The sequence below is a fragment of the Nansenia antarctica genome (assembly GCF_963989245.1).
Source record: "Nansenia antarctica genome assembly, chromosome: 8".
Classification (NCBI taxonomy): Eukaryota; Metazoa; Chordata; class Actinopteri; order Argentiniformes; family Microstomatidae; genus Nansenia; species Nansenia antarctica.
The window spans coordinates 19375213-19399230 of NC_137678.1; the positions used below are offsets into that span (position 1 = coordinate 19375213).

The following is a 24018-nucleotide window of genomic DNA, read 5'->3' on the forward strand; positions in this document are numbered from 1 at the left end:
TTTTGGCAAATATTTTTGGGCCGCTACCCACACGTTTAGCTGTGTTGCTCATTCCACGAATGCATGATCCTTACAAGTTGTACCTCATTGTAAAGGTGACTAATCAGTCTTTCCAACGATATAAAATACAATACCAATTGGTATTACTAAAGGGGAGGAATAATCAACCAAAATAACGTTTCCGAACTTTTTTTGAGGGGGTTTAGTTAAATATTAAAATCTGGTTTAAAAGGATGCTAAAAAAAGATCAGTGAGAGCTGAGAATTGTAACACATGCCAAAAAATCACCCTGAGATAGTAATTGAACCTGTATTTTGTTTCCAGGTCTTCAAATAATGACATATCGTAGACTGGGAAGCATCACCAGGTAGGACCATTGGTTTCAACCATGCATTCATGGATTGGACCTTTCTACCTAAAGCTGTGAGAGTAGAATGAGTAGGTTTTTTTATTTTTTAAATTATTTTTCTTATTGTGTATTTGGGATTGACAGGGTACATCAAAGAATGCACCAGAATGTTTCATCCATAGTCCTGTAGTTTTGGTTTACTCTCTCTGCATCATTTCAGCACAATTTTTCATCCATAGTTCCATAGTTTCATCCATAGTCCCGTAGTTTTGGTTTACTCTCTCTGCATCATTTCAGCAAGAAAGGGTAGTCAGGGTAGGCATTTCAACAAGATGTTAGAGTAGCCATTTCTACAATACGTTAGGATAGTAATTTCAGCAAGACGTTAGGGTAGTTATTTCAGCCAGATGTTAGGGTCGTAATTTCAGAAAGATGTTAGGGTAGTAATTTCAGCAAGGCCTTGGGTAGATAGGCATTTCAGCAAGGCCTTGGGTAGGCATTTCGGCATGGGTTTGGGTAGGCATTTAGCAAGGCCTTGGGTAAGCATTTTAGCAAGGCCTTGGTTAGGCATTTCAGCAAGGCATAACGTTTGCCACTGTGTTTCCAGACTCTTTCACGTCTGTCACATGTGTTCAGTGTGAACCTGTTCTTATCTGTGGTGAGAACGGGGCGCCAATGGCGAACATGCCAATCCTGGTGTTCTCTGGCAAATGACAATCGAGCTGCACGACTGTCCTAGGGGACTTACTGTTCTCCCTCTATGCCAAGTCTCTTGGCTCGGTAATCTCCTCACATGGGTTCTTCTACCACAGCGATGCAGACGACACTCAACTCTTCCTGTCTCCCCTCCCCCCTCTGACCAACATGTGGCAACACGTGTCTCTGCATTTCTTGCTGACATCTCTACATGGATGTCAGCCCACCACCTCAATCTCAACCTTAACAACACTGAGCTACTCTTCCTCCCTGGGAAACCCTGCCCTCTCCAAGACCTCTCCATCACAGTTGAGAACTCTACTGCAACCTCCTCCCAGACAGCCAAGAACCTTGGAGTGATCCTGGACAACCGCCTATCCTGTGCGGACAACATCGCAGCAACAGTGCGCTCCTGCAGATTCATCCTCTACAACATCAGAAGGATACGTCCATTCCTCACCAGAGAAGCAGCTCAACTCTTGGTCCAGTCACTGGTCATCTCTCGCCTTGACTACTGCAACGCACTCCTGGCCGGAGTCTCCACCTCCGTCATCAGACCTCTGCAACTCATCCAGAATGCTTCTGCCCGTCTGGTTTTCAACCTCCTCAAATTCTCTCATATTTCCCACCTCCTTCACACCCTTCACTGGCTCCCGATAGCAGCTCGTTCCTCAGTTGTTGTTTTCTGCCAGTTCTTCCATCTGTCTGTTCTTCATCTTTTTCATTCTTCTGTTTGTTCTCCTGTTCTTTCTTTTGTGTAACCATTCTTTCATTCTTCTGTTAGTTCGTTTTTGTTGTTCTTCCTTGTTCATGTTTGTTCATTCGGCCGGCCCTGGGACTTTTGTGGCTCTAAGCAAGATTGTTTTATAAAAGCAACAAACTTGCACATAACAAGGTCTATAAATAAACACAATGACAAAAGAACACCAATAAAAATATATATTTTTGACAAGTAAATACAAATATTCAAAATAAATAAAGTGAACACATTGTTCTGTTAACTACAAAACAAACACCAGCGATAGACTACTGTAGAAGCTAAATAACAATTTACAACTATTCAAAATAATGAAGTCAAAATGTAAACATTAAAAGCAACAACCTTGCACATATCAAGGTCTATAAGTAAAGACAATGACAAATGTACACCAATAAAAACCCAAATATTTTTGACAAATAAATAGCAATGAACAATCAATTTAAGAGTGCAAAATATTCCAAATAAATAAAGTGAACCCTAGAAAATTGTTCTGTTAACTACAAAACAGCTATAGGCTACTGTAGAAACTAAATAACAATTTACAACTGCAAATTATTCAAAATAATAGTCAACATTTAAACTATAAAAGCAACAATCTTGCACATATCAAGGTCTATAACTAAAGACAATGACAAATGAACACAAATAAACACCAAAATATTTTTTGACATAAATAGCAGTGAACAATCAATTTAAGAGTCTAAAATATTCCAAATAAATAAAGTGAACCATAGTTAACTATGTTAACAACAAAAAAACAGGCTACATGCTTTGGGCTGGCCCTGGTTTGTAACAGGGTTTCTTTTCTTCTTCATTTCTTACATTCTTTCCTCTGTTCATTATTTTGTTCTTCATTTCTTACATTCTTTCCTCTGTTCATTATGTTGTTCTTCCATCCCTCTGTTCGTCCATACTTACTTCAGTGTTTTTGTCCATCTGTCCCTTCATTAGTTATTCCTTTAAACATTTTTCTGTTAATCCATTTCACCTGCTTTGGTGCAAATGAAAGCAACAACAGGTGGACAGGAGAGGCAACAGTAAGACAACCCCCAAAAAGGAAATGGTCATGCAGGTGGTGGCCACAGACAGTTTCTCTCTCCTTATCCTTCCTGACTGAGTTTTCTCTAGTTTTGCATGTTGCTATAGTGCCCTTGTCACTACTGGTAGCATGAGGCGCTACCTCCAGCCCATTCAGCTTGCACAGGTAGTACAGCTCCTCCAGGATGGCACATCCATATGTGCCGGCGCAAGGTTTGCTGTGTGTCCAAGCACAGTCTCAACATCGTAGAGGAGATACCGGGAGACGGGCCATCATGCGAGGAGCACTGCCAGAGCCCTACAGAATGACCTCCAGAGACTTACTTGTGTGCATGTTTCTGACCAAACTGACTCCATGAGGGTGGCATGAGGGCCCAACTCAAGTCCTCTACTGGGACTTGTGTCTTGTTGTCTTAGGTGTAGAATGATTACTGAACTGGTCTCTGTTGTCTCAGGTGTAATGATTATGAACTGGTCTCCATTGTCTCAGGTGTAGAATGATTACTTATGAACTGGTTTCCATTGTCTCAGGTGTAGAATGATTACTTATGAACTGGTCTCCATTGTCTAAAGTGTAGAATGTTTTCTTATGAACTGGTCTCCATTGTCTCAGGTGTAGAATGAACTGGTCTCCATGGTCTCAGGTGTAGAATGATTACTTATGCTGATTTGCTCAGATGGACCCCTCCCCCAGTTCCTGTGCCTCAAAGGTAATTTAAATATTTACAATATTAACTCAATTAAAGCTTAACAATGTGATCCCCCACAGGGATATCCACCATACTCACAGCCCAGCACTACATTAAATGTTTGGCATTTAGCAGACGCCTTATTCCAAAGCAACTTACAATCATACATTTGACTAAGTAAGTGAATCACCTACCCAACAGTCATAGCAGGAAAAGTAGTCTATGCATAGGCTAGGGGCCATAGAAGAACAAAGATTTATAGACATTGGTGAAATGGTACAAGGGGGTAGTAGATGTCTCAGGAGAAACAGTATGGGGGGGGGGGGGGTGCATGTGTCTCAGGAGACACAGTGCTGGGGGGTAGTAGATGTCTCAGGAGACACAGTGCTGGGGGGTAGTAGATGTCTCAGGAGGAGCAGTATTGGGGGGGGGGATGCAGGTGTCTCAGGAGACACAGTACTGGGAGGTAGTAGATGTCTCAGGAGAAACAGTATTGGGGGGGGGGATGCAGGTGTCTCAGGAGACACAGTGCTGGGAGGTAGTAGATGTCTCAGGAGAAACAGTATTGGGGGGGGGATGCAGGTATCTCAGGAGACACAGTGCTGGGGGGTAGTAGATGTCTCAGGAGACACAGTGCTGGGGGGTAGTAGATGTCTCAGGAGACACAGTGCTGGGAGGTAGTAGATGTCTCAGGAGAAACAGTATGGGGGGGGGGGGTGCAGGTGGCTCAGGAGACACAGTGCTGGGGGGTAGTAGATGTCTCAGGAGAAACAGTATTGGGGGGGGGGGATGCAGGTGTCTCAGGAGGAGCAGTTAAAGAAAAACTAACAGGTCTGTGAGAGCCGGAATTATTACTGGTTGGTAGGTGATCAAATACTTATTTCATACAATAAAATGCAAATTAATTATTTAAAAGTCATACAATGTGATTTTCTGGATTTTTGTTTTAGATTCCGTCTCTCACAGTTGAAGTGTACCTATGATAAACATTACAGACCTCTACATTCTTTCTAAGTGGGAAAACCTGCAAAATCAGCAGTGTATCAAATACTTGTTCTCCCCACTAATATGTGGGTTATATGTTATATATATATATATATATATATATATATATATATATATATATATATATATACTGCCACGGGAAGCAGTTCACACAACACGCTGAAGTGCTCGAACCTGAGACACACACGTCACACAACACGCTGTAGAGATGTAACTGAGACACACACGTCACACAACACGCTGTAGAGATGTAACTGAGACACACACGTCACACAACACACTGTAGAGATGTACCTGAGACACACACGTCACACAACACGCTGTAGAGATGAACCTGAGACACACACGTCACACAACACACTGTAGAGATGAACCTGAGACACACACGTCACACAACACACTGTAGAGATGTAACTGAGACACACACGTCACACAACACACTGTAGAGATGTACCTGAGACACACACGTCACACAACACGCTGTAGAGATGAACCTGAGACACACACGTCACACAACACGCTGTAGAGATGAACCTGAGACACACACGTCACACAACACACTGTAGAGATGTACCTGAGACACACACGTCACACAACACGCTGTAGAGATGTAACTGAGACACACACGTCACACAACACGCTGTAGAGATGTAACTGAGACACACACGTCACACAACACGCTGTAGAGATGTACCTGAGACACACACGTCACACAACACGCTGTAGAGATGTAACTGAGACACACACGTCACACAACACGCTGTAGAGATGTACCTGAGACACACACGTCACACATAGCAAGGAGTCTGGCTAAATAGATGGTAGACTCGCCAGCCAATGAGGGGGCTCATCACGAGTGCTTCGCCAACCAATAAGGTAGCGGTATTGCCCTGCCTTCCCCTACCATCCGGGTGATGCGCGTGTAGGATGCAGCTGGATATACTTGAATAACAACAACAACAACAACAACAGCAGGAGGACAGTTGAACACAGAGAAGTTAGTCTGGGCATTGGTTCACATTGTTGTTTATGGTGTTTTAGTCACATCTTTTACTCCGCTATTTCAGCATCATGCAGGTAAGAATTGTATTTGATTAGATACACATTTTGCAGCATTTAGTGATCTCCGGTAAAGTGCCATTCGTGTAGTTAACTTAGCTAGCAGAGAATGAATGGCTGGCTACGCTGGAGAATCATCCTGTATTTGGACTGATCTGATCTCCTCGGGCTATGAAGGTTTTTTTTGAATTAATTTGTCTTTTTCTTTTCGCAGAATAAAGAGAATAACGATCCTGAAGTGCTCCTAAGACCGGTAAGGGTTTCACCTCCACCGATATGTGTCAACAACTATAACAACTGACATAATGTAGCTTAGCTACTTCTTATTCCATTTCACATTTTAATGACTATCCAACATTAATTACTGGGCTTGCTTTCTCCTACTTCAGCATTGGCACCATTGGTTTCCTATGATACTTTTTGAAACGCACCGTCTCTTTCATGTTATAAGCTTTGACACCTCAGTTCAGCTTTAACATGTGTAAACTGAGTCTGACTCCATTAAAATAACTTTCTTTCAGATGTTTACTGTATTTACACTGTGTTGCCCAGTCAATAAACATGTTTCCTTATGACTTCTAACTTCTCTGGGCGTGAGACACACGCATTTCAACCCGTTCACACGTTAGCCCAATATTGCTAGCTTATAGCAAGGAGTCTGGCTAATTAGATGGTAGACTCGCCAGCCAATGAGGGGGCTCATCACGAGTGCTTCGCCAACCAATCAGGTAGCGGTATTGCCCTGCCTTCCCCTACCATCCTAGGTTTCGCAAATTCGCCACCCGGACGCATGGACACCATATTTGGTTCGACACCATAAGTGGTCAAATGTAATGTGTATACTCAACATGCACTTTTCGTTTTTAACATGAACATTGTTTTATATTTGTTTTGTTTTTTAAATCATGCTTTATTAAAATATTATTTTTTGTTTTAGCATGTGCTCATCTTACATTTGTAAATGGAATGTTGACAGAAAAATCTGAATAAAAATTCACACAATAACACGACCCGGGGACGAAGGCAGGGTGCTTGTCTTTAGGGTTTCTTGGCAGTGCAGACTGGGGGTAGGACCCGCCGTGAGTTGGCTCGCACCCATGGGTGGTCAATCACACTCTGCAGGGGCAGACGCATGGCCGGGCTGTAGCAGAGGAGCTTTGAGATCAGGTCCCGCGCCCCATCAGACACCACCTTGGGGAACTGCAAGTCCACCTACAACCCAGGGAATCAGTAATCAGTCAGTCTCACTATCTACAACAGCCTTGGTTGCATATCTATATCCATTGCAAGGGAGATGTAAAATAATGATTTCATTCTCAACTTGTCAGCAAATGTTTCTAAATGACAAAAAGACATTCTTTTCAATCCGTCTCCCTCCAAAATATGCGAACCTTTGTGATCCTCTTGTACGTGTCAGAGTGGCTGGCAGTTTCAAACGGGGGTTTTCCAACCAAACACTCGTAGCAGAGTACCCCTATGCACCACAGGTCCACCTTTTCGTCATGGGTGCGCCCCTCAATCATCTCTGGGGGAAGGTAGTCCAGTGTTCCACACATCGTATGGCGTCTAGAGGGGGGGGGGTAACATACGGTTGTCTACAAAGCACCACTGTCTCCACATAATAGAAATACACCTTAACTCAAAACATTAAGGGGGGGGGGGGTGTTAGATTTGCAGTGAGTGACTGAGAGCGTAAGCTAGCCAGCCGTGACCAAGACCTTGACTGCACAGCACACATCGACTCAGTCCAGTTTGCTGCTGGAATGGGTTTCAGTGACCTCTCACCTCAGGGACGGTGCGTGGACGGACCAACCGAAGTCAGCGATTTTCAGCTCTCCGCGGAAGCCGAGCAGGAGGTTCTCTGGTTTGATGTCACGGTGGATCACCTTCCTCTCATGGCAGTACATCAGCGCATCCGCCAACTCCTCCATGTACTGAAAAAAAGGCCATTTGCAGATGTTAGATCACTTCTGGTCAGCTTTGAACAATACATTTTTAATCAAATTAAAGACATGTCAAACCTCATGTGCCTCGTTCCCAAAACTGGCCCAAACTTACTGAGGCCATAATCAGGCCATAATGCCAGCCATGGTAACTCAACTGCGTATACAACATCCTGTTACAAACGTTACAATTCGAGTGATTGGATAGAGAAGAAAACCAATAGATTACTCAGAATTTAGATTTTTTGGGGGGGGTGAAATCTGCACTTATTTACGACTTATTTTCCAGACTCGCATTGCAAAATTATCTCAAATCTGTGATTGGGTTTTTCCAGAGCAAATTAAACACATATGGCTATTTAGGAATGAATAAACATGTATATTAGTGGAGTGCCTAATGAAGTGGCTGAATTTAGCAAAATGGTGTTAGCTTGGCTAACATGTGTTGTTACAGTGAGGGAATTAGCAATAGGGAGATAGCACGATCATTTTAGTTTCATCATCTTATACGGTTTAGATCAGTGCAGTTTCGAAACTAGGCAGTTTCATTTCAGCTGTTGCATCGTCTTGGCTTAAGAAATGACAGGGCTGTGTAAATCCCAAATCCTCTCACCTTCTCCAACATCATCATAGAAGATCAGAGGTTCCTCCACTGGGACCATCTTATAAATAACATTTTTGGAGGAGGCATGGTGTTGAGGAAAGACATTTCGTGAGCTCAGAATTATAAGGTTCTATCTCCGTTTAGGGTAGTTCAGAGATATTGAGCGTCAAAGTTTTTACATTCCATTATGTTTTGTGAGATGGAACCTTTGTAATTACTAACTAAAAAATGTAAACATTTTAAAAAATAACACCACACAGGCATTAATATCAAATCAAATCAAATCAAATTTTATTTGTATAGCGCATTTCTTACAAGATGCAACTCAATGCGCTTCACACAATGAAAATGTTCAGTCAATCAGTCAATCAATCAATACTGACAGAGCCGCGAGCAGGCAAAAGTAAAAACCTGTATACTATGTAGCCAGGAAAAAAAATTCCCTTGCAGCCCTCTACCAATAGAGCGACTACTAGCCAGTTTGCCTACCAGTACCCAGCGGTCCCCAAGGGGAGGCCAAGGACCACCGGCACAAAGCAAGCAAGCAAGGGCAAAAACCTGTACACCATGTATCCAGGAAAAATTCCTTGCATATTATCGGCGTACACTCTGTCCATAAATTTAGTGTTATATTTGCATCGTTCTGCATCCGGATGGTCACAGGTCCTGCCAAAAGAGAATCTTAGGCACAGTTATGATGCAACAACACAATAAAGACAATAAAGATGACAGCAATACAACCTGATGGTGGTCCTGGTACACCCTTGTACCGGTTCCAGTACTGCTCTAGGTGCTATTTGGAGCTGAGAGTGCCTCATCAGCACCCGGGTCCATTTTCCTGTCAACACAAATCTCAAAACACGAGTATGGTGTAATGGCCTAGTGATCCTAGTTCTATAATGTCCAATGTCTCCCGTAGTATCAAAAGGCGACATTGAATAAGTAGGTTTTGAGGTCACGCTTAAAAATGTCCTGAGTTTTAGACAACCTCAGGCCCTCAGGTAGGGTGTTCCACAATCTAGGAGCATATATGCTAAAAGCTGATCCTCCAAATCTCTTTGTCCTAGCCTCTGGCACTATTAAAAGTTCCGTGCCACTAGACCGTAGGGGTCTAGCTGGTGTGTATCTTATGAGCATGTCCACCATGTAATTGGGTGCATCACAGTGAAGTGATTTATAAACTAGTAAAAGGATCTTAAAGTCTATTCTATGACTGACAGGGAGCCAGTGTAGTGATCTCAAGACAGGTGTGATGTGCGCTCTTCGTTTGGTCCTAGTAAGGACACGAGCAGCAGCATTTTGAACCATTTGTAGTCTATTTATCATTTTTTTGGGGAGACCTGTCAGGAGAGCATTACAGTAATCTAGCCTACTAGTAACAAACGCATGCATTAATTTTTCAGTGTCTGCCTGGGAGAGAAATTATTGTACCTTAGTGATGTTTCTTAGATGGTAAAAGGATGTTTTAATAGTATTATTAATATGAGTTTCAAAATTTAGATCTGAGTCAATTATGACACCAAGATTCCTGGCCTGACACTTAGTGTTAAGAGCTAGTGTTTTCAAGTGTGCAGATAATTTCTCTCTCCCAGTTTTCTCGCCAATGATCAATACCTCTGTTTTTTCTTGATTGAGTTGGAGAAAGTTTTGTGTCATCCAAATATTAATATCGGCAATACAATCTATCAGGTGGTCAATCATCTTGTAGTCGTTGGGAGTTACTGAGATATAAAGCTGAGTGTCGTCAGCATAGCTGTGGTAGTTAACGCTATGCTTCTTGATAACAGAACTGAGGGGTAGCATGTATAGGCTAAAGAGCAACGGTCCTAAAATGGACCCCTGGGGAACTCCACAGGTTGTGCTATAATTTTTTGACTTATGGTCACCAAGGGCTACAAAGTAGTCTCGGTCAGCCAGGTAAGTCCTGAACCAGTTCAAGACCGGACCTGAGAGGCCAACCCAGTTTTCAAGTCTCTCAATAAGTATGGAATGGTCTACCGTATCAAAGGCTGCACTTAAGTCTAAGAGTACAAGAATCGAGAGTTTTTTCGAGTCTGCATTTATCCTAAGGTCATTTGTTACCTTAAGCAAAGCGGTTTCTGTGCTGTGGTATGATCGGAAACCTGACTGAAGTGGGTCATACCTATTATTTAAGACTAAGAATTCATGAAGCTGTCTATACGCTGCCTTTTCTAAAATTTTGCTTAGAAAAGTGAGATTTGATATTGGTCTACAGTTTTTGGGATCAGAAGGATCTAGGTTACTTTTTTTCAGGGTGGGTCTAACCAGGGCAGTTTTAAGCGCCGCTGGAAATATCCCTTTAAGTAGGGAGTGATTTACAATGCCTAGTATGTCATCAGACACAGATTCAAAAATTTCCTTAAAAAAAGGTGGTAGGAATAGGGTCAAGAGGACACGTAGACGGTTTAAGCTGTGACACAATTTTACCTAATGTTTCCGTACTAATCATGGTGAACATGCTCATAGTCACCTAATGGATCAGATTATGTAAAAAACAAAATGTTGACCAAATAAGGAGATAGAACCTTATAATTCTAACGTCACGATTTGCGATTCACACATGGACACTGCTTTTACCGTGGCAGTGCGCTGGTCATCAAAGCGCCCAGCTCGCTGCAGCTCTTTATACATCTCCCCTCGGGGAGCGTACTCCAGGATCAGGAACACCCGCGTGCGGTCATAGAAGTAGTTGTAGAAGCGCAAGATGTTGGGATGTCTTGAGAAAGGGGAAAGAAAGTTTAATTCACTGACCTTCGTAAATACATAAACATTTGGTTATGTTAAGCAAGAATTGTGTTCACAACAAAAGCTGGCTGAAAGCCACTTGCTAGCATTTAGTTAAAAAAATTGTTTACATAGTCTCTAGACATGAATGCATCCTAGCAAAAAAATATATATAAAACGAGTTATTTAACTGACATAGGACAAATATAGATGTGAATGGCTATCAAGGCAACACAAAGGCTGAGGAGATTTAACAGACAGGATTCCATCACAAGGTCATGAATTAAACTCAAAACCGACCTAAGATGGGACTGGATCTCGATCTCCCTTCGCAGCTGGTGCTCGACACCCTCTTTTTCCATCTGTGACTTGAACAGAACTTTCAGCGCCACAATAACCTTGGTCTGTTTTTCCCGCGCCAGGTACACGTTCCCAAACTTGCCCTTCCCCAGGGGCCGTCCGAAGTCTAAGTCTTTGATGGTGAATTTACTGTTTAAATAAAAAGCACATTGTTGGAAACCTAAACACAACACCAGGGAGATTCAACCTTTACAGAATAGGCCTACGGTTCTATTTAAGACAAACATCTTCCACAAACAAACAAACAAACCATCACCCAGTCATCTCCCTAAGTGTCAGTGATGTAAACAATGACAGAAGACATGAAATGCACAGAGCAAAATACCTCACATTAGAATATTCTTAAATCCTTGTTATCCGAGTCATTTTTAAGCCTTTAACAAGACATGAGTGTTGTGGGAAAGCATGCTTACTGGGGAGGTGAACTAGAAGAGGAACTGACAGGCTCCCTCCCAGGACCTGTGGGGAAATGGGGATACACAGTGCAGACTGGGGGTAGGACCCGCCGTGAGTTGGCTCGCACCCATGGGTGGTCAATCACACTCTGCAGGGGCAGACGCATGGCCGGGCTGTAGCAGAGGAGCTTTGAGATCAGGTCCCGCGCCCCATCAGACACCACTTTGGGGAACTGCAAGTCCACCTACAACCCAGGGAATCAGTAATCAGTCAGTCTCACTATCTACAACAGCCTTGGTTGCATATCTATATCCATTGCAAGGGAGATGTAAAATAATGATTTCATTCTCAACTTGTCAGCAAATGTTTCTAAATGACAAAAAGACATTATTTTCAATCCGTCTCCCTCCAAAATATGCGAACCTTTGTGATCCTCTTGTACGTGTCAGAGTGGCTGGCAGTTTCAAACGGGGGTTTTCCAACCAAACACTCGTAGCAGAGTACCCCTATGCACCACAGGTCCACCTTTTCGTCATGGGTGCGCCCCTCAATCATCTCTGGGGGAAGGTAGTCCAGTGTTCCACACATCGTATGGCGTCTAGAGGGGGGGGGGGTAACATACGGTTGTCTACAAAGCACCACTGTCTCCACATAATAGAAATACACCTTAACTCAAAACATTAAGGGGGGGGGGGTGTTAGATTTGCAGTGAGTGACTGAGAGCGTAAGCTAGCCAGCCGTGGCCAAGACCTTGACTGCACAGCACACATCGACTCAGTCCAGTTTGCGGCTGGAATGGGTTTCAGTGACCTCTCACCTCAGGGACGGTGCGTGGACGGACCAACCGAAGTCAGCGATTTTCAGCTCTCCGCGGAAGCCGAGCAGGAGGTTCTCTGGTTTGATGTCACGGTGGATCACCTTCCTCTCATGGCAGTACATCATCGCATCCGCCAACTCCTCCATGTACTGAAAAAAAAAGGCCATTTGCAGATGTTAGATCACTTCTGGTCAGCTTTGAACAATACATTTTTAATCAAATTAAAGACATGTCAAACCTCATGTGCCGTGCCTCGTTCCCAAAACTGGCCCAAACTTACTGAGGCCATAATCAGGCCATAATGCCAGCCATGGTAACTCAACTGCGTATACAACATCCTGTTACAAACGTTACAATTCGAGTGATTGGATAGAGAAGAAAACCAATAGATTACTCAGAATTTAGATTTTTTTGGGGGTGTGAAATCTGCACTTATTTACGACTTATTTTCCAGACTCACATTGCAAAATTATCTAAAATCTGTGATTGGGTTTTTCCAGAGCAAATTAAACACATGGCTATTTAGGAATGAATAAACATGTATATTAGTGGAGTGCCTAATGAAGTGGCTGAATTTAGCAAAATGGTGTTAGCTTGGCTAACATGTGTTGTTACAGTGAGGGAATTAGCAATAGGGAGATAGCACGATCATTTTAGTTTCATCATCTTATACGGTTTAGATCAGTGCAGTTTCGAAACTAGGCAGTTTCATCTCAGCTGTTGCATCGTCTTGGCTTAAGAAATGACAGGGCTGTGTAAATCCCAAATCCTCTCACCTTCTCCAACATCATCATAGAAGATCAGAGGTTCCTCCACTGGGACCATCTTATATATAACATTTTTGGAGGAGGCATGGTGTTGAGGAAAGACATTTCGTGAGCTCAGAATGATAAGGTTCTATCTCCGTTTAGGGTAGTTCAGAGATATTGAGCGTCAAAGTTTTTACATTCCGTTATGTTTTGTGAGATGGAACCTTTGTAATTACTAACTAAAAAATGTAAACATTTTAAAAATAACACCACACAGGCATTAATAAACACCTAATGGATCAGATTATGTAAAAAACAAAATTTTGACCAAATAAGGAGATAGAACCTTATAATTCTAACGTCACGATTTGCGATTCACACATGGACACTGCTTTTACCGTGGCAGTGCGCTGGTCATCAAAGCGCCCAGCTCGCTGCAGCTCTTTATACATCTCCCCTCGGGGAGCGTACTCCAGGATCAGGAACACCCGCGTGCGGTCATAGAAGTAGTTGTAGAAGCGCAAGATGTTGGGATGTCTTGAGAAAGGGGAAAGAAAGATTAATTCACTGACCTTCGTAAATACATAAACATGTGGTTATGTTAAGCAAGAATTGTGTTCACAACAAAAGCTGGCTGAAAGCCACTTGCTAGCATTTAGTTAAAAAATTAGTTTACATAGTCTCTAGACATGAATGCATCCTAGCTAAAAATATATATAAAACGAGTTATTTAACTGACATAGGACAAATATAGATGTGAATGGCTATCAAGGCAACACAAAGGCTGAGGAGATTTAACAGACAGGATTCCATCACAAGGTCGTGAATTAAACTCAAAACCCGGGTACCGACCTAAGATGGGACTGGATCTCGATCTCCCTTCGCAGCTGGTGCTCGACACCCTCTTTTTCCATCTGTGACTTGAACAGAACTTTCAGCGCCACAATAACCTTGGTCTGTTTTTCCCGCGCCAGGTACACGTTCCCAAACTTGCCCTTCCGCAGGGGCCGTCCGAAGTCAAAGTCTTTGATGGTGAATTTACTGTTTAAATAAAAAGCACATTTGTTGGAAACCTAAACACAACACCAGGGAGATTCAACCTTTACAGAATAGGCCTACGGTTCTATTTAAGACAAACATCTTCCACAAACAAACAAACAAACAAACCATCACCCAGTCATCTCCCTAAGTGTCAGTGATGTAAACAATGACAGAAGACATGAAATGCACAGAGCAAAATACCTCACATTAGAATATTCTTAAATCCTTGTTATCCGAGTCATTTTTAAGCCTTTAACAAGACATGAGTGTTGTGGGAAAGCATGCTTACTGGGGAGGTGAACTAGAAGAGGAACTGACAGGCTCCCTCCCAGGACCTGTGGGATAATGGGGATACACAGACAATGAATTACACAAAGAAAGTCTGCTGTGCCATCTGAAAAATATCAAAAGACTGCACATGTAGAATGGTTTATGATGGCAGTGCCTACCTGTGATGGCATTTTTGTCTGCAGCCTCTGGCCAAGGGTTCGCTAGAACTTGCTGTGGACCCTGACCCAGTGGAGTTGTAAGCTATCATCAAAACATACACCCAGCGTTAGACATAACATGGTAGGACAGCATTATAGAAATGGATGTTACATTTACATTTTTGGCATTTAGCAGACACCTTATTCCAAAGCGACTTACAAACGGTACATTCAACTAAGCAAGTGAATCATCAATTCACCAGTTGTTGAAGAAACAATGAAAATTCAACGTTAAACGTGTAGATTCAGAAATGCCAATACTATGTAAAGAAATGAATTAAGTGGGGTAAGTCTCCACATGTTAAAGTCGGATTGAGGTTTCAAGCTTAACATATGATGTGAATTGTAAACGTGCATCATAGGAAACCAATGACATCTCATAGAAACCTGTTAATTATTACACCTAATAGACCTCAAATGCTTAGAGTTTAAAATGTCTGAACACTATAAAAACATCTGAAAGAAAGTTATTTTAATGGAGTCAGACTCAGTTTACACATGTTAAAGCTGAACTGAGGTGTCAAAGCTTATAACATGAAAGAGACGGTGCGTTTCAAAAAGTAGCATAGGAAACCAATGGTGCCAATGCTGAAGTACGAGAAAGCAAGCCCAGTAATTAATGTTGGATAGTCATTAAAATGTGAAATGGAATAAGAAGTAGCGTAGCTACATTATGTCAGTTGTTATAGTTGTTGACACATATCGGTGGAGGTGAAACCCTTACCGGTCTTAGGAGCACTTCAGGATCGCTATTCTCTTTATTCTGCGAAAAGAAAAAGACAAATTAATTCAAAAAAAACCTTCATAGCCCGAGGAGATCAGATCAGTCCAAATACAGGATGATTCTCCAGCGTAGCCAGCCATTCATTCTCTGCTAGCTAAGTTAACTACACGAATGGCACTTTACCGGAGATCACTAAATGCTGCAAAATGTGTATCTAATCAAATAAAATTCTTACCTGCATGATGCTGAAATAGCGGAGTAAAAGATGTGACTAAAACACCATAAACAACAATGTGAACCAATGGCCAGACTAACTTCTCTGTGTTCAACTGTCCTCCTGCTGTTGTTGTTGTTCAAGTATATCCAGCTGCATCCTACACGCGCATCACCCGGACGCATGGACACCATATTTGGTTCGACACCATAAGTGGTCAAATGTAATGTGTATTAACATAACATCTTCAAATCTTTCCACATTCTTAATAGCATCGTAGGTCTAGGTCTATTAGTACTAGGCCTATAATACTTTATGCATGAAATGTAGGCTACCAAGACTGATTTTCTTATTTACTTCATAGACGCATTGTCGTTTGTAATTCTTCCGTTTAAGATATCAATCCATTAGATCATGATCATCTCTTTTGTTTGTACAAGTTTCAAGAGTACGTGACTCACTGAGAAGAATGGACCCTGATGGAACGGCGAGGGGAACGATAGGCTGTTAAGGGGGGGGCAAGAAGGTGCGAAGACCTAAACGGTTCCAAAGTTGACTGAACCTTAAAATTCTTTAAAGTTGCAATGAACTCGCCAGGTGAAGACAACACTTTACCTCTACTAGTACAGCCGTCTCCTGCATCTCCATGTTAACCTCTTGGGTTGGGTTTAGTTTGGTAACTTTGTTGTCCATCATCATCTGGTACTTGACCTGGATTGGTTGTTGCTTCTGCTGCTGCCTGCAATGTTGACAAAGGCCCAAACCCTCAAAATAATTAAATCAAAGCGAAATAAATCAAAATCTTCATGTTTTGCAGCAGTTATGATTAAACACAAACACTCCTATCAATGTCTTTAATCCATTAGCTATTAACTATTGTCTTATTGAAAGTGTTATGTAATTTTCTTCTTATATTTGCTTTTATTCATTGTCATTTTTATTTTCTTACTATGCTCCTCTTGCTGTATTTTTAAAAGAATGAATGTAAAGCACTCTGTATGTAAAGCACTGAATTATGTAAAGCACTGAATTGCCCCCTGTTGTATGAAATGTGCTATACAAACACACTTGCCTTGCCTAACTAATGTAAACCTCTGTAAACCGTATGAATCTTAGCTGGCTAACTAACTAACTAACTAACTAACTGACTAACTACCTAACTAACTAACGAACTAACTAACTAACTAACTGACTAACTAACTACCTAACTAACTAACTAACTAACTGACTGACTAACTAACTAACTAACTACCTTACTAACTAACTAACTAACTAACTAACTAACTAACTGACTAACTACCTACCTAACTAACTAACTGACTGACTAACTAACTAACTAACTAACTAACTAACTAACTAACTAACTAACTGACTAACTACCTAACTAACTAACTAACTAACTAACTAACTAACTAGTTAGCAGCTAGCTTGCTAACTAACCGTTATCTGTCGTTAGGTGAGTAGGGTTGCTATGCTACCATTGGTTGCCACGGTAACGTTGGTTGTAGTTTAGCATTTATCACATAATATGATAATAACACATAATAACAGACATATTATTCACTGTTTATCAACCAGATATATACACATATATATACACGGCCACTTACATAAACGAGTGTGGCCTAGCCTAGCTGCTCGTTGCTGATGTTATTTCAGAAATGCAGGTTTGTATTGGGACAGAAAAACAAAAACGAACGAAAACGTTCAAAGTTCTTGTGGTTGCGTTCGTAAACTCGCTCTGACATTTGATCAGAACTCATGGAATGCCTCTTGTCCAATCAAATGACTTGGTTCCTTTGTCACGTTGAACCCAGTGTGCGCTCCGGCACTCTCAGAGTGATTTTACGAACGCAACCTCAGTGAGTTGTTTCTTCTATGGTTGTTACTTGTTACCGGTTACCTGCCTAATGAGCGTATTCTTGTTTGGGATTGTCAATGTCTCCATGTAGAAGAAGAGCAGTATTATGTATGCATCAATGCAATCACGATTCCCAGTTGTTAACTGACCACTAAAACCCATTAAAACCCATTGAAACCATTAAAACCCATTTAAATCATTAAAACCCATCTTTTTAATATTGCCTTTAAATTACTAAATGGTTAAATGATGATTACATAAAGATTAAAGCATTTGAGCTGCAACGTTTGCAGGAAAAGTGCTATACAAATAATGGTTATTATTATTATTATACAGTTTCTCCTCCTGTCTTTTTAAAAGATTCCGACGTCATCAACTGGAGCCGAAAATAACAAATTTCAGTCGTTTGATCGCATCTACGAAGCGCAGCGTTTGCGCCGATTCACAGATCTGCACCGCATCTAGACCGCCTCGTACTTCAGATGTCAATGTAACTGAAGCAAACACGATGTGATAGTCTGTAAACCTGCGCCTCCTCCGCCCAGTTACAACACTCACCAACCAGGACACGCGGAGACTGACGTGAGAGCTCCTGGATGCGAATTTGCGAAACCTAGGATGGTAGGGGGTGGCAGGGCAATACCGCTACCTGATTGGTTGGCGAAGCACTCCCTCATTGCCCCCTCATTGGCTGGCAATACCGCTACCTGATTGGTTGGCGAAGCACTCCCTCATTGCCCCCTCATTGGCTGGCGAGTCTACCATCTAAAGCCAGACTCCTTGCTATAAGCTATTCATAGCTTTCAGTCACGTGGTTTCTTCCCTAGCAACCACCAACCTGACGGGCAAAAAGTATCATAGCAACATGGCGAGTGGACGCAAACGGTTAATAAAATACAAAGGTTCCATCTCACAAAACATAATGGAATGTCAAAACTTTGACGCTCAATATCTCTTAACTGCCCTAAACGGAGATAGAACCTTATAATTCTAAACGGAGATAGAACCTTATCATTCTAAACGGAGATAGAACCTTATCATTCTAAACGGAGATAGAACCTTATCATTCTAAACGGAGATAGAACCTTATCATTCTAAACGGAGATAGAACCGTCTCATTCTAAACTCACGAGTTATCTTCAGTTGATGGATTTGACTTAGGGGGCATTCATTTGAAGTAACGTAATGAACATACAAGTAACAACAACAGGTTAATGCAGCCAGCCAGCCAAGCAAAGACCATGACTATGCCCAGTTTATGCATTATACACTCTAATATAATTGTTAGATTGCCAGGGTATTCGCTACAGGTTGTTGTATACATATACGTTTAATACGAAACTCGATCAACCGGGCGTTCGGGAGTTCTACCCCTGCTGGACGGAACTCCCGCTGACAGCGGGTCGAGGGGATATTTCTACCCGGGAATTCGCTCATTGCTGTGTCCACGGTGATAGGAGTGGAGGATCGACTCCATTCAAAGACTTTTCGATTCCCTGGTTTCTCCTCTTTCCGGACACGTTGGAATTATTTTCCTAACCCACGGGAAATCAAAGTTATTAACCCGCAAAAAGTGGGTTTTGCCCGTGGGTTTTGCCCGCAAAAAGTGCCTTTTGCCCGTCAGGTGGGCGTTTCCACTATGCTGTGACGTCACATGAAAGCTATGAATAGCTTGGGCTAACATAAACGGCTAACGTAAACGCTAGCATGCGGCGTGTGAACGGGTTGAAATGCACGCCCAGAGAAGTTAGAAGTCATAAGGAAACATGTTTATTGACTGGGCAACACAGTGTAAAAATACACAGCTTCATAAAATAAACCAGAAACACTCATTCTGCAGTCTGCATGTTTTATTCTGATATTAACCACCCACAAACCATATTACTGCATAAGCAACCACACAGGGGAAATACGGTATCAAAGGAGCAGAACATTTCAGGAACATTTCAGAACTTTAGGAGTTGTTTAAACTTGAACTCTCTCTAAACCTCAGTGAGGGCTACTCACTGAGGTTTAGACCTGGGACTACTATAGATTATAGTTACAGTGAGTATAGCTGTGTGTTACAATGTAAAATAACTACAAAGTTAGAGAGGGTAAAATAACAGTATGATTTAAATCAAACTCTGCCGGAACTGAAACCTTTCTATGCACGTGTCATTGTCACGCAGAGCCAAGCTTCCTGCATGAAGACGACTGGCACTTCCTCTGAAAGTCCCCCGATAGCTAACGTCTGTCCAGCTGAGTACAGATTCACGCCAGACTATATACAGTGGGGGAAATAAGTATTCAACACATCAACAAGCCGCCTGCTGCAGCTGCTGCCTGCCTCATACCATGTGCACACCATGACACATCTCAGACACGGCTTCGCTGGCCGTGTGTGTGTGTGTGTGTGTGTGTGTGTGTGTGTGTGTGTGTGTATTTGTTTATTATTAGGATCCCCATTAGCTGCCACCATGGTGACAGTTAGTCTTCCTGGGGTCCACAAAAATAACAATACAAATGAAATCAATAACAACACAAATACAAACAAATGATTACAAAGAACAGACAACAGAGAACAGAGTGTAATTAAAAGAAAATTAAAAGAAAATGGAAGAAAATAACTAAAACTAAACTAAAGTCAAACTAACCTAAACTCAACTAAAACTAAACTAAAAACTAAAACTAAACTAAAAACAAACATTTTCATTTACATACACCTTTAATATACATTAGGGAATGTCAATTTCTCTATTTGCCAAGTGTTGTTTTACTAAGATTTTGAAACGTGTGTGTGTGTGTGTGTGTGTGTGTGTGTGTGTGTGTGTGTGTGTGTGTGTGTGTGTGTGTGTGTGTGTGTGTGTGTGGATGTGTGGATGTGGATGGGTGGGGAAAGGAAATATAAAAGAGGAGGTAGTAATGACAAGACTAAGAATAGGGCATAGTAACTTGAACGGAACTCTACATTATAGGATAGCATCCATCTGGACTATGACTTATTGTCAGGTAAAAGAAACAGTTTAACATGCACTTGTTAACTGCAGGAAATATACGTCAGAAAGAAAGGAAATGATGGAGGGACTGAAAAGATAGGGACTGACGAGAAGGTTTGGAGTGTGGTGGAGGTGGACAGGGCAGGAAGGGTCAGGTCAGCTTTCTCAAGAGAACAGGACTGATATGGAAAAGTTGACAAATCGGACAATGTAGGAGTTAGCTAAATCCAGAAGATGGCAGTAGTGCAACGTTAAGAATGCAAGCTGCCATGCCCTGCGGTGGCGTAGCGGTCTAAGCACTAGCCACTAGTGCAAGCTGCCCACCGGGGACTGGGATCGAATCCCGGTCTCACCAGACCCGGATATGGCCGAGGCACACAGGGAGCGGCATATTGAGCGGCCGCTCCCGAGGGCGGTATAGGACTATTTCCGGACAAGGATCCGTCGCGCAACAGCGCCCCCGGGGTGCCGGAATAACGGTTTCGGGCTCGAGGAGCCAGTCAGCTAGTCTGCCTGGCGATCTCCTCTGGGGCTGCCGGCCACGGGGTCGTGCGGCGGATCCTACGCAATAGGCAGGGGATAATTGGATGCTAGGTTGGGTTCAATTGGATACCAAATTGGGTGAAAAAGGGATAAAATCTGAAAAACAAATTAAAAAAAAGAAAAGAATGCAAGCTGCCATTAAATCCAACAGAAGAAGAATAAGAAAATTATATTAACCTGTATGTAGTCTACCCCTAAAAAGGTTAATATGTATGTATGTATGTATGTAGGAGACAGACTCCTGATTAGACCATAGAGGTGTTGGAGTCTGAGATAAGTAAGTAAATGCCAACATACTAGTCTTTACATGCAGAGTTGATGTGTGATGTAACCTTTTGATGAACTTTTTTTTTTTTGATGAACCTTTTGAACCTTTTGTAACCCCATTGATTGCAGTAGCGGAAATTGTTGATTTGGCCTGTGAGAATTCTTCTGTGGATGTCACCAATTATGAGTCATATATTTTGGAGTTAAACTAATGTGTAACTATAGGCTAATGTGTTACTATCACAAATATTTGTCCCTAAAATTAATAAGAGAGCAGGAAAGATCATCGGTGATCCTTCCCACCCTGGTCACCACCTCTTTCAAAGACCTCCATCCGGAAAAAGGTCCCCCCCATCACACACACACACACACACACACACTAGAAAAAAAATATTTGATGTGTGAATCCGTTCCCTCGATTTAGTAAATCTGTTCCCTCGGTTTAGTAATTCGTTAGGGTTAGGGTTAGGCCCTACGAGCCAGAACGATCGCAAGGATTCTAACCCTAACCCTAATCCTTGCGATCATTCTGGCTCGTAGGGCCTAATCCTAACCCTAACTTTAACCCTAACGAATTACTAAACCGAGGGAACGAATTACTAAACAGAGGGAACGGATTACTAAACCGAGGGAACGAATTCACACATCAAAAAAAAAAATCTACCATGTGACACCAGGGGGGCTCCGTACTGTCTCTCCAGTATATATATATATATATATATATATATATATATATATATATATATATATATTTTATTATTAATTAATAAGTTTTCTACGACTGGTGGATTGATGACTCACTTGCTTACTCAAATGTACTGATTGTAAGTCACTTTGGAATAAGGCGTCTGCTAAATGCCAAAAATACAATGTAAAGTGGTTACACTCACAGGAACAGGGTTGTCCTTCGCCGTGGCCTCCCAGTCGTCCTGCCTCGGAGTCTTCCTGTTCGCCGCTACAATATGAAAAACAAGGAAGCGAATGTGAAATGATGTATATTCATATATTCTTATTATATAACGACTTGTCCCCCTATGAGTTCACGGATTACTGTGAGGCTGTTTCAGCTGCGAAAGTGACTGGTATTGAGATTGCGGGAAATACTTTTTTACTAGACAAGGAAAAATTCTAACGCGCAAATCTCTAACTCAAGACTCTCCGGTAATTTACGCACCAGTCGTCCAGGCCTGGTCGTAGCTCCAGGGGGCGATTTTGTCCCTGGGGGCAGCCGGGATGGGGGCGGCCGTGCCCACACAGGAGACCTGCAGGACAGAACAGGGGAGGTGTGGCATCATTCATGGCTGCATGGTTACAAAACACTGGTATAACTGCAGGGACGTGTGTGCTAATAGTGATGGTTACACTTACAGTAGGGCTGTCCTCCGTCAGCCGCTTAGCAGCCTGTAACCGGTCAGATGTCTGCATAAGGTTGGCAATCCCCTTATGCTTACTTCTCCTCGATTTGCCACTAATATTATATATATTATCATCCATGTCTACAATATGAAAAACAAGGAAGAGAATGTGAGATTATGTATATATATATATGTGTGGTGGCCTGGGAAAACCCGTCGGATGTCGCTGGCGTTCGTTCGTGGCAAAGAGCAAATATAGATGGAAATCGCGATTTTGATATTATGTGGTATTCTAGTACTTTGAACTCCATACTACATTATGGTGAATAAACATTTTAAGAAAACAAAAGAGAAAGTACTTATTTGTATGTTTTTGTGGCGGGTAGTTTGCTAGCGAAACAACATCACGTTGAACGTGTCTCATTCTCAGTTAAGCAACGCACGCACACATGAGCGAAAGGAGAGACGATACTTCCACCTGTGTTATTGCCAGTTTACTGATGCTCACAATAAGCATAAAGTAATAACATCTTAACTAGAAGACACACAAATGGATCTGTCCCTCGCATACCGACGAGGCAAGCAGACTACCACCGCATCACAAGCAGACTAACGAGACCGGCCGATCTGCATAGGCTCCTCCCCCGACCCGGAGGAGAAAGGGGAGGATTTCTCCCCTTTCACTTTTTTTGACATGCTACATTAAAATGCTCATAACTTTTTAAAATAAAGGGCTATCTCAGTCATTCAACCAGTTATGAATAGCTGAGAACTTCTAATTTATGGAAATATAAAAAAATGAAAATGTCAAAATGCCACCATGTGAAGGGTTTTCCCAGGCCACCACACATATATATATTATTATTATATAATTACTATGAGTTCACGGGTGACTGTGAGGCTGTTTCAGCTGCACAAGTGACTGGTGTTGACATCACGTTGTGATTGAAGAAGTATCAGTTATCATGACGACAGGTGCAACGTGCCAAAAAGCTGTATCCTATTAATACAGGCGGGCCGTCAAGCCCATAGACTTTCACAGGGGTCAAGCCCATAGACTTTCGCAAGGGTCAAGCCCATAGACTTTCACAGGGGTCAAGCCCAGACTTTCACACACTATATAAAATACATAAATACACACACACACACACCAGGCACGTGCCGTGAGCTTTTAGATTGGGTAAGCATAAGATATAGAAATACACATAATTACACATACACGCTATCAGTGAATGCAGTTTCATGGAAATGCAATTTTGATGCCCTAGAACCCGCTAATAAACTGTAGGGTCACTTTGTGATCAGATTACCAAAAACAAAAAAAACAGTTGCCAGTT

The 24018-nt window shown here is 42.1% G+C and overlaps 1 protein-coding gene across 1 annotated transcript; it reads right to left on the bottom strand.

Moving 5' to 3' along the window:
• Nucleotides 1-6634: 6634 nt before the first annotated feature.
• On the bottom strand, nucleotides 6635-22751 carry LOC308163990 (aurora kinase B-like; the record flags this gene model as incomplete). The annotated part of the gene is made up of 13 exons (XM_080538157.1): nucleotides 6635-6808; nucleotides 6988-7162; nucleotides 7382-7530; nucleotides 10742-10880; nucleotides 11189-11377; nucleotides 11662-11888; nucleotides 12068-12242; nucleotides 12462-12610; nucleotides 13609-13747; nucleotides 14063-14251; nucleotides 14541-14586; nucleotides 22501-22588; nucleotides 22695-22751. The coding sequence occupies 13 exons, from the start codon at nucleotides 22749-22751 to the stop codon at nucleotides 6635-6637; spliced, it is 1896 nt and encodes a 631-aa protein (XP_080394283.1).
• Between the last annotated feature and the right edge of the window lie 1267 nt (nucleotides 22752-24018).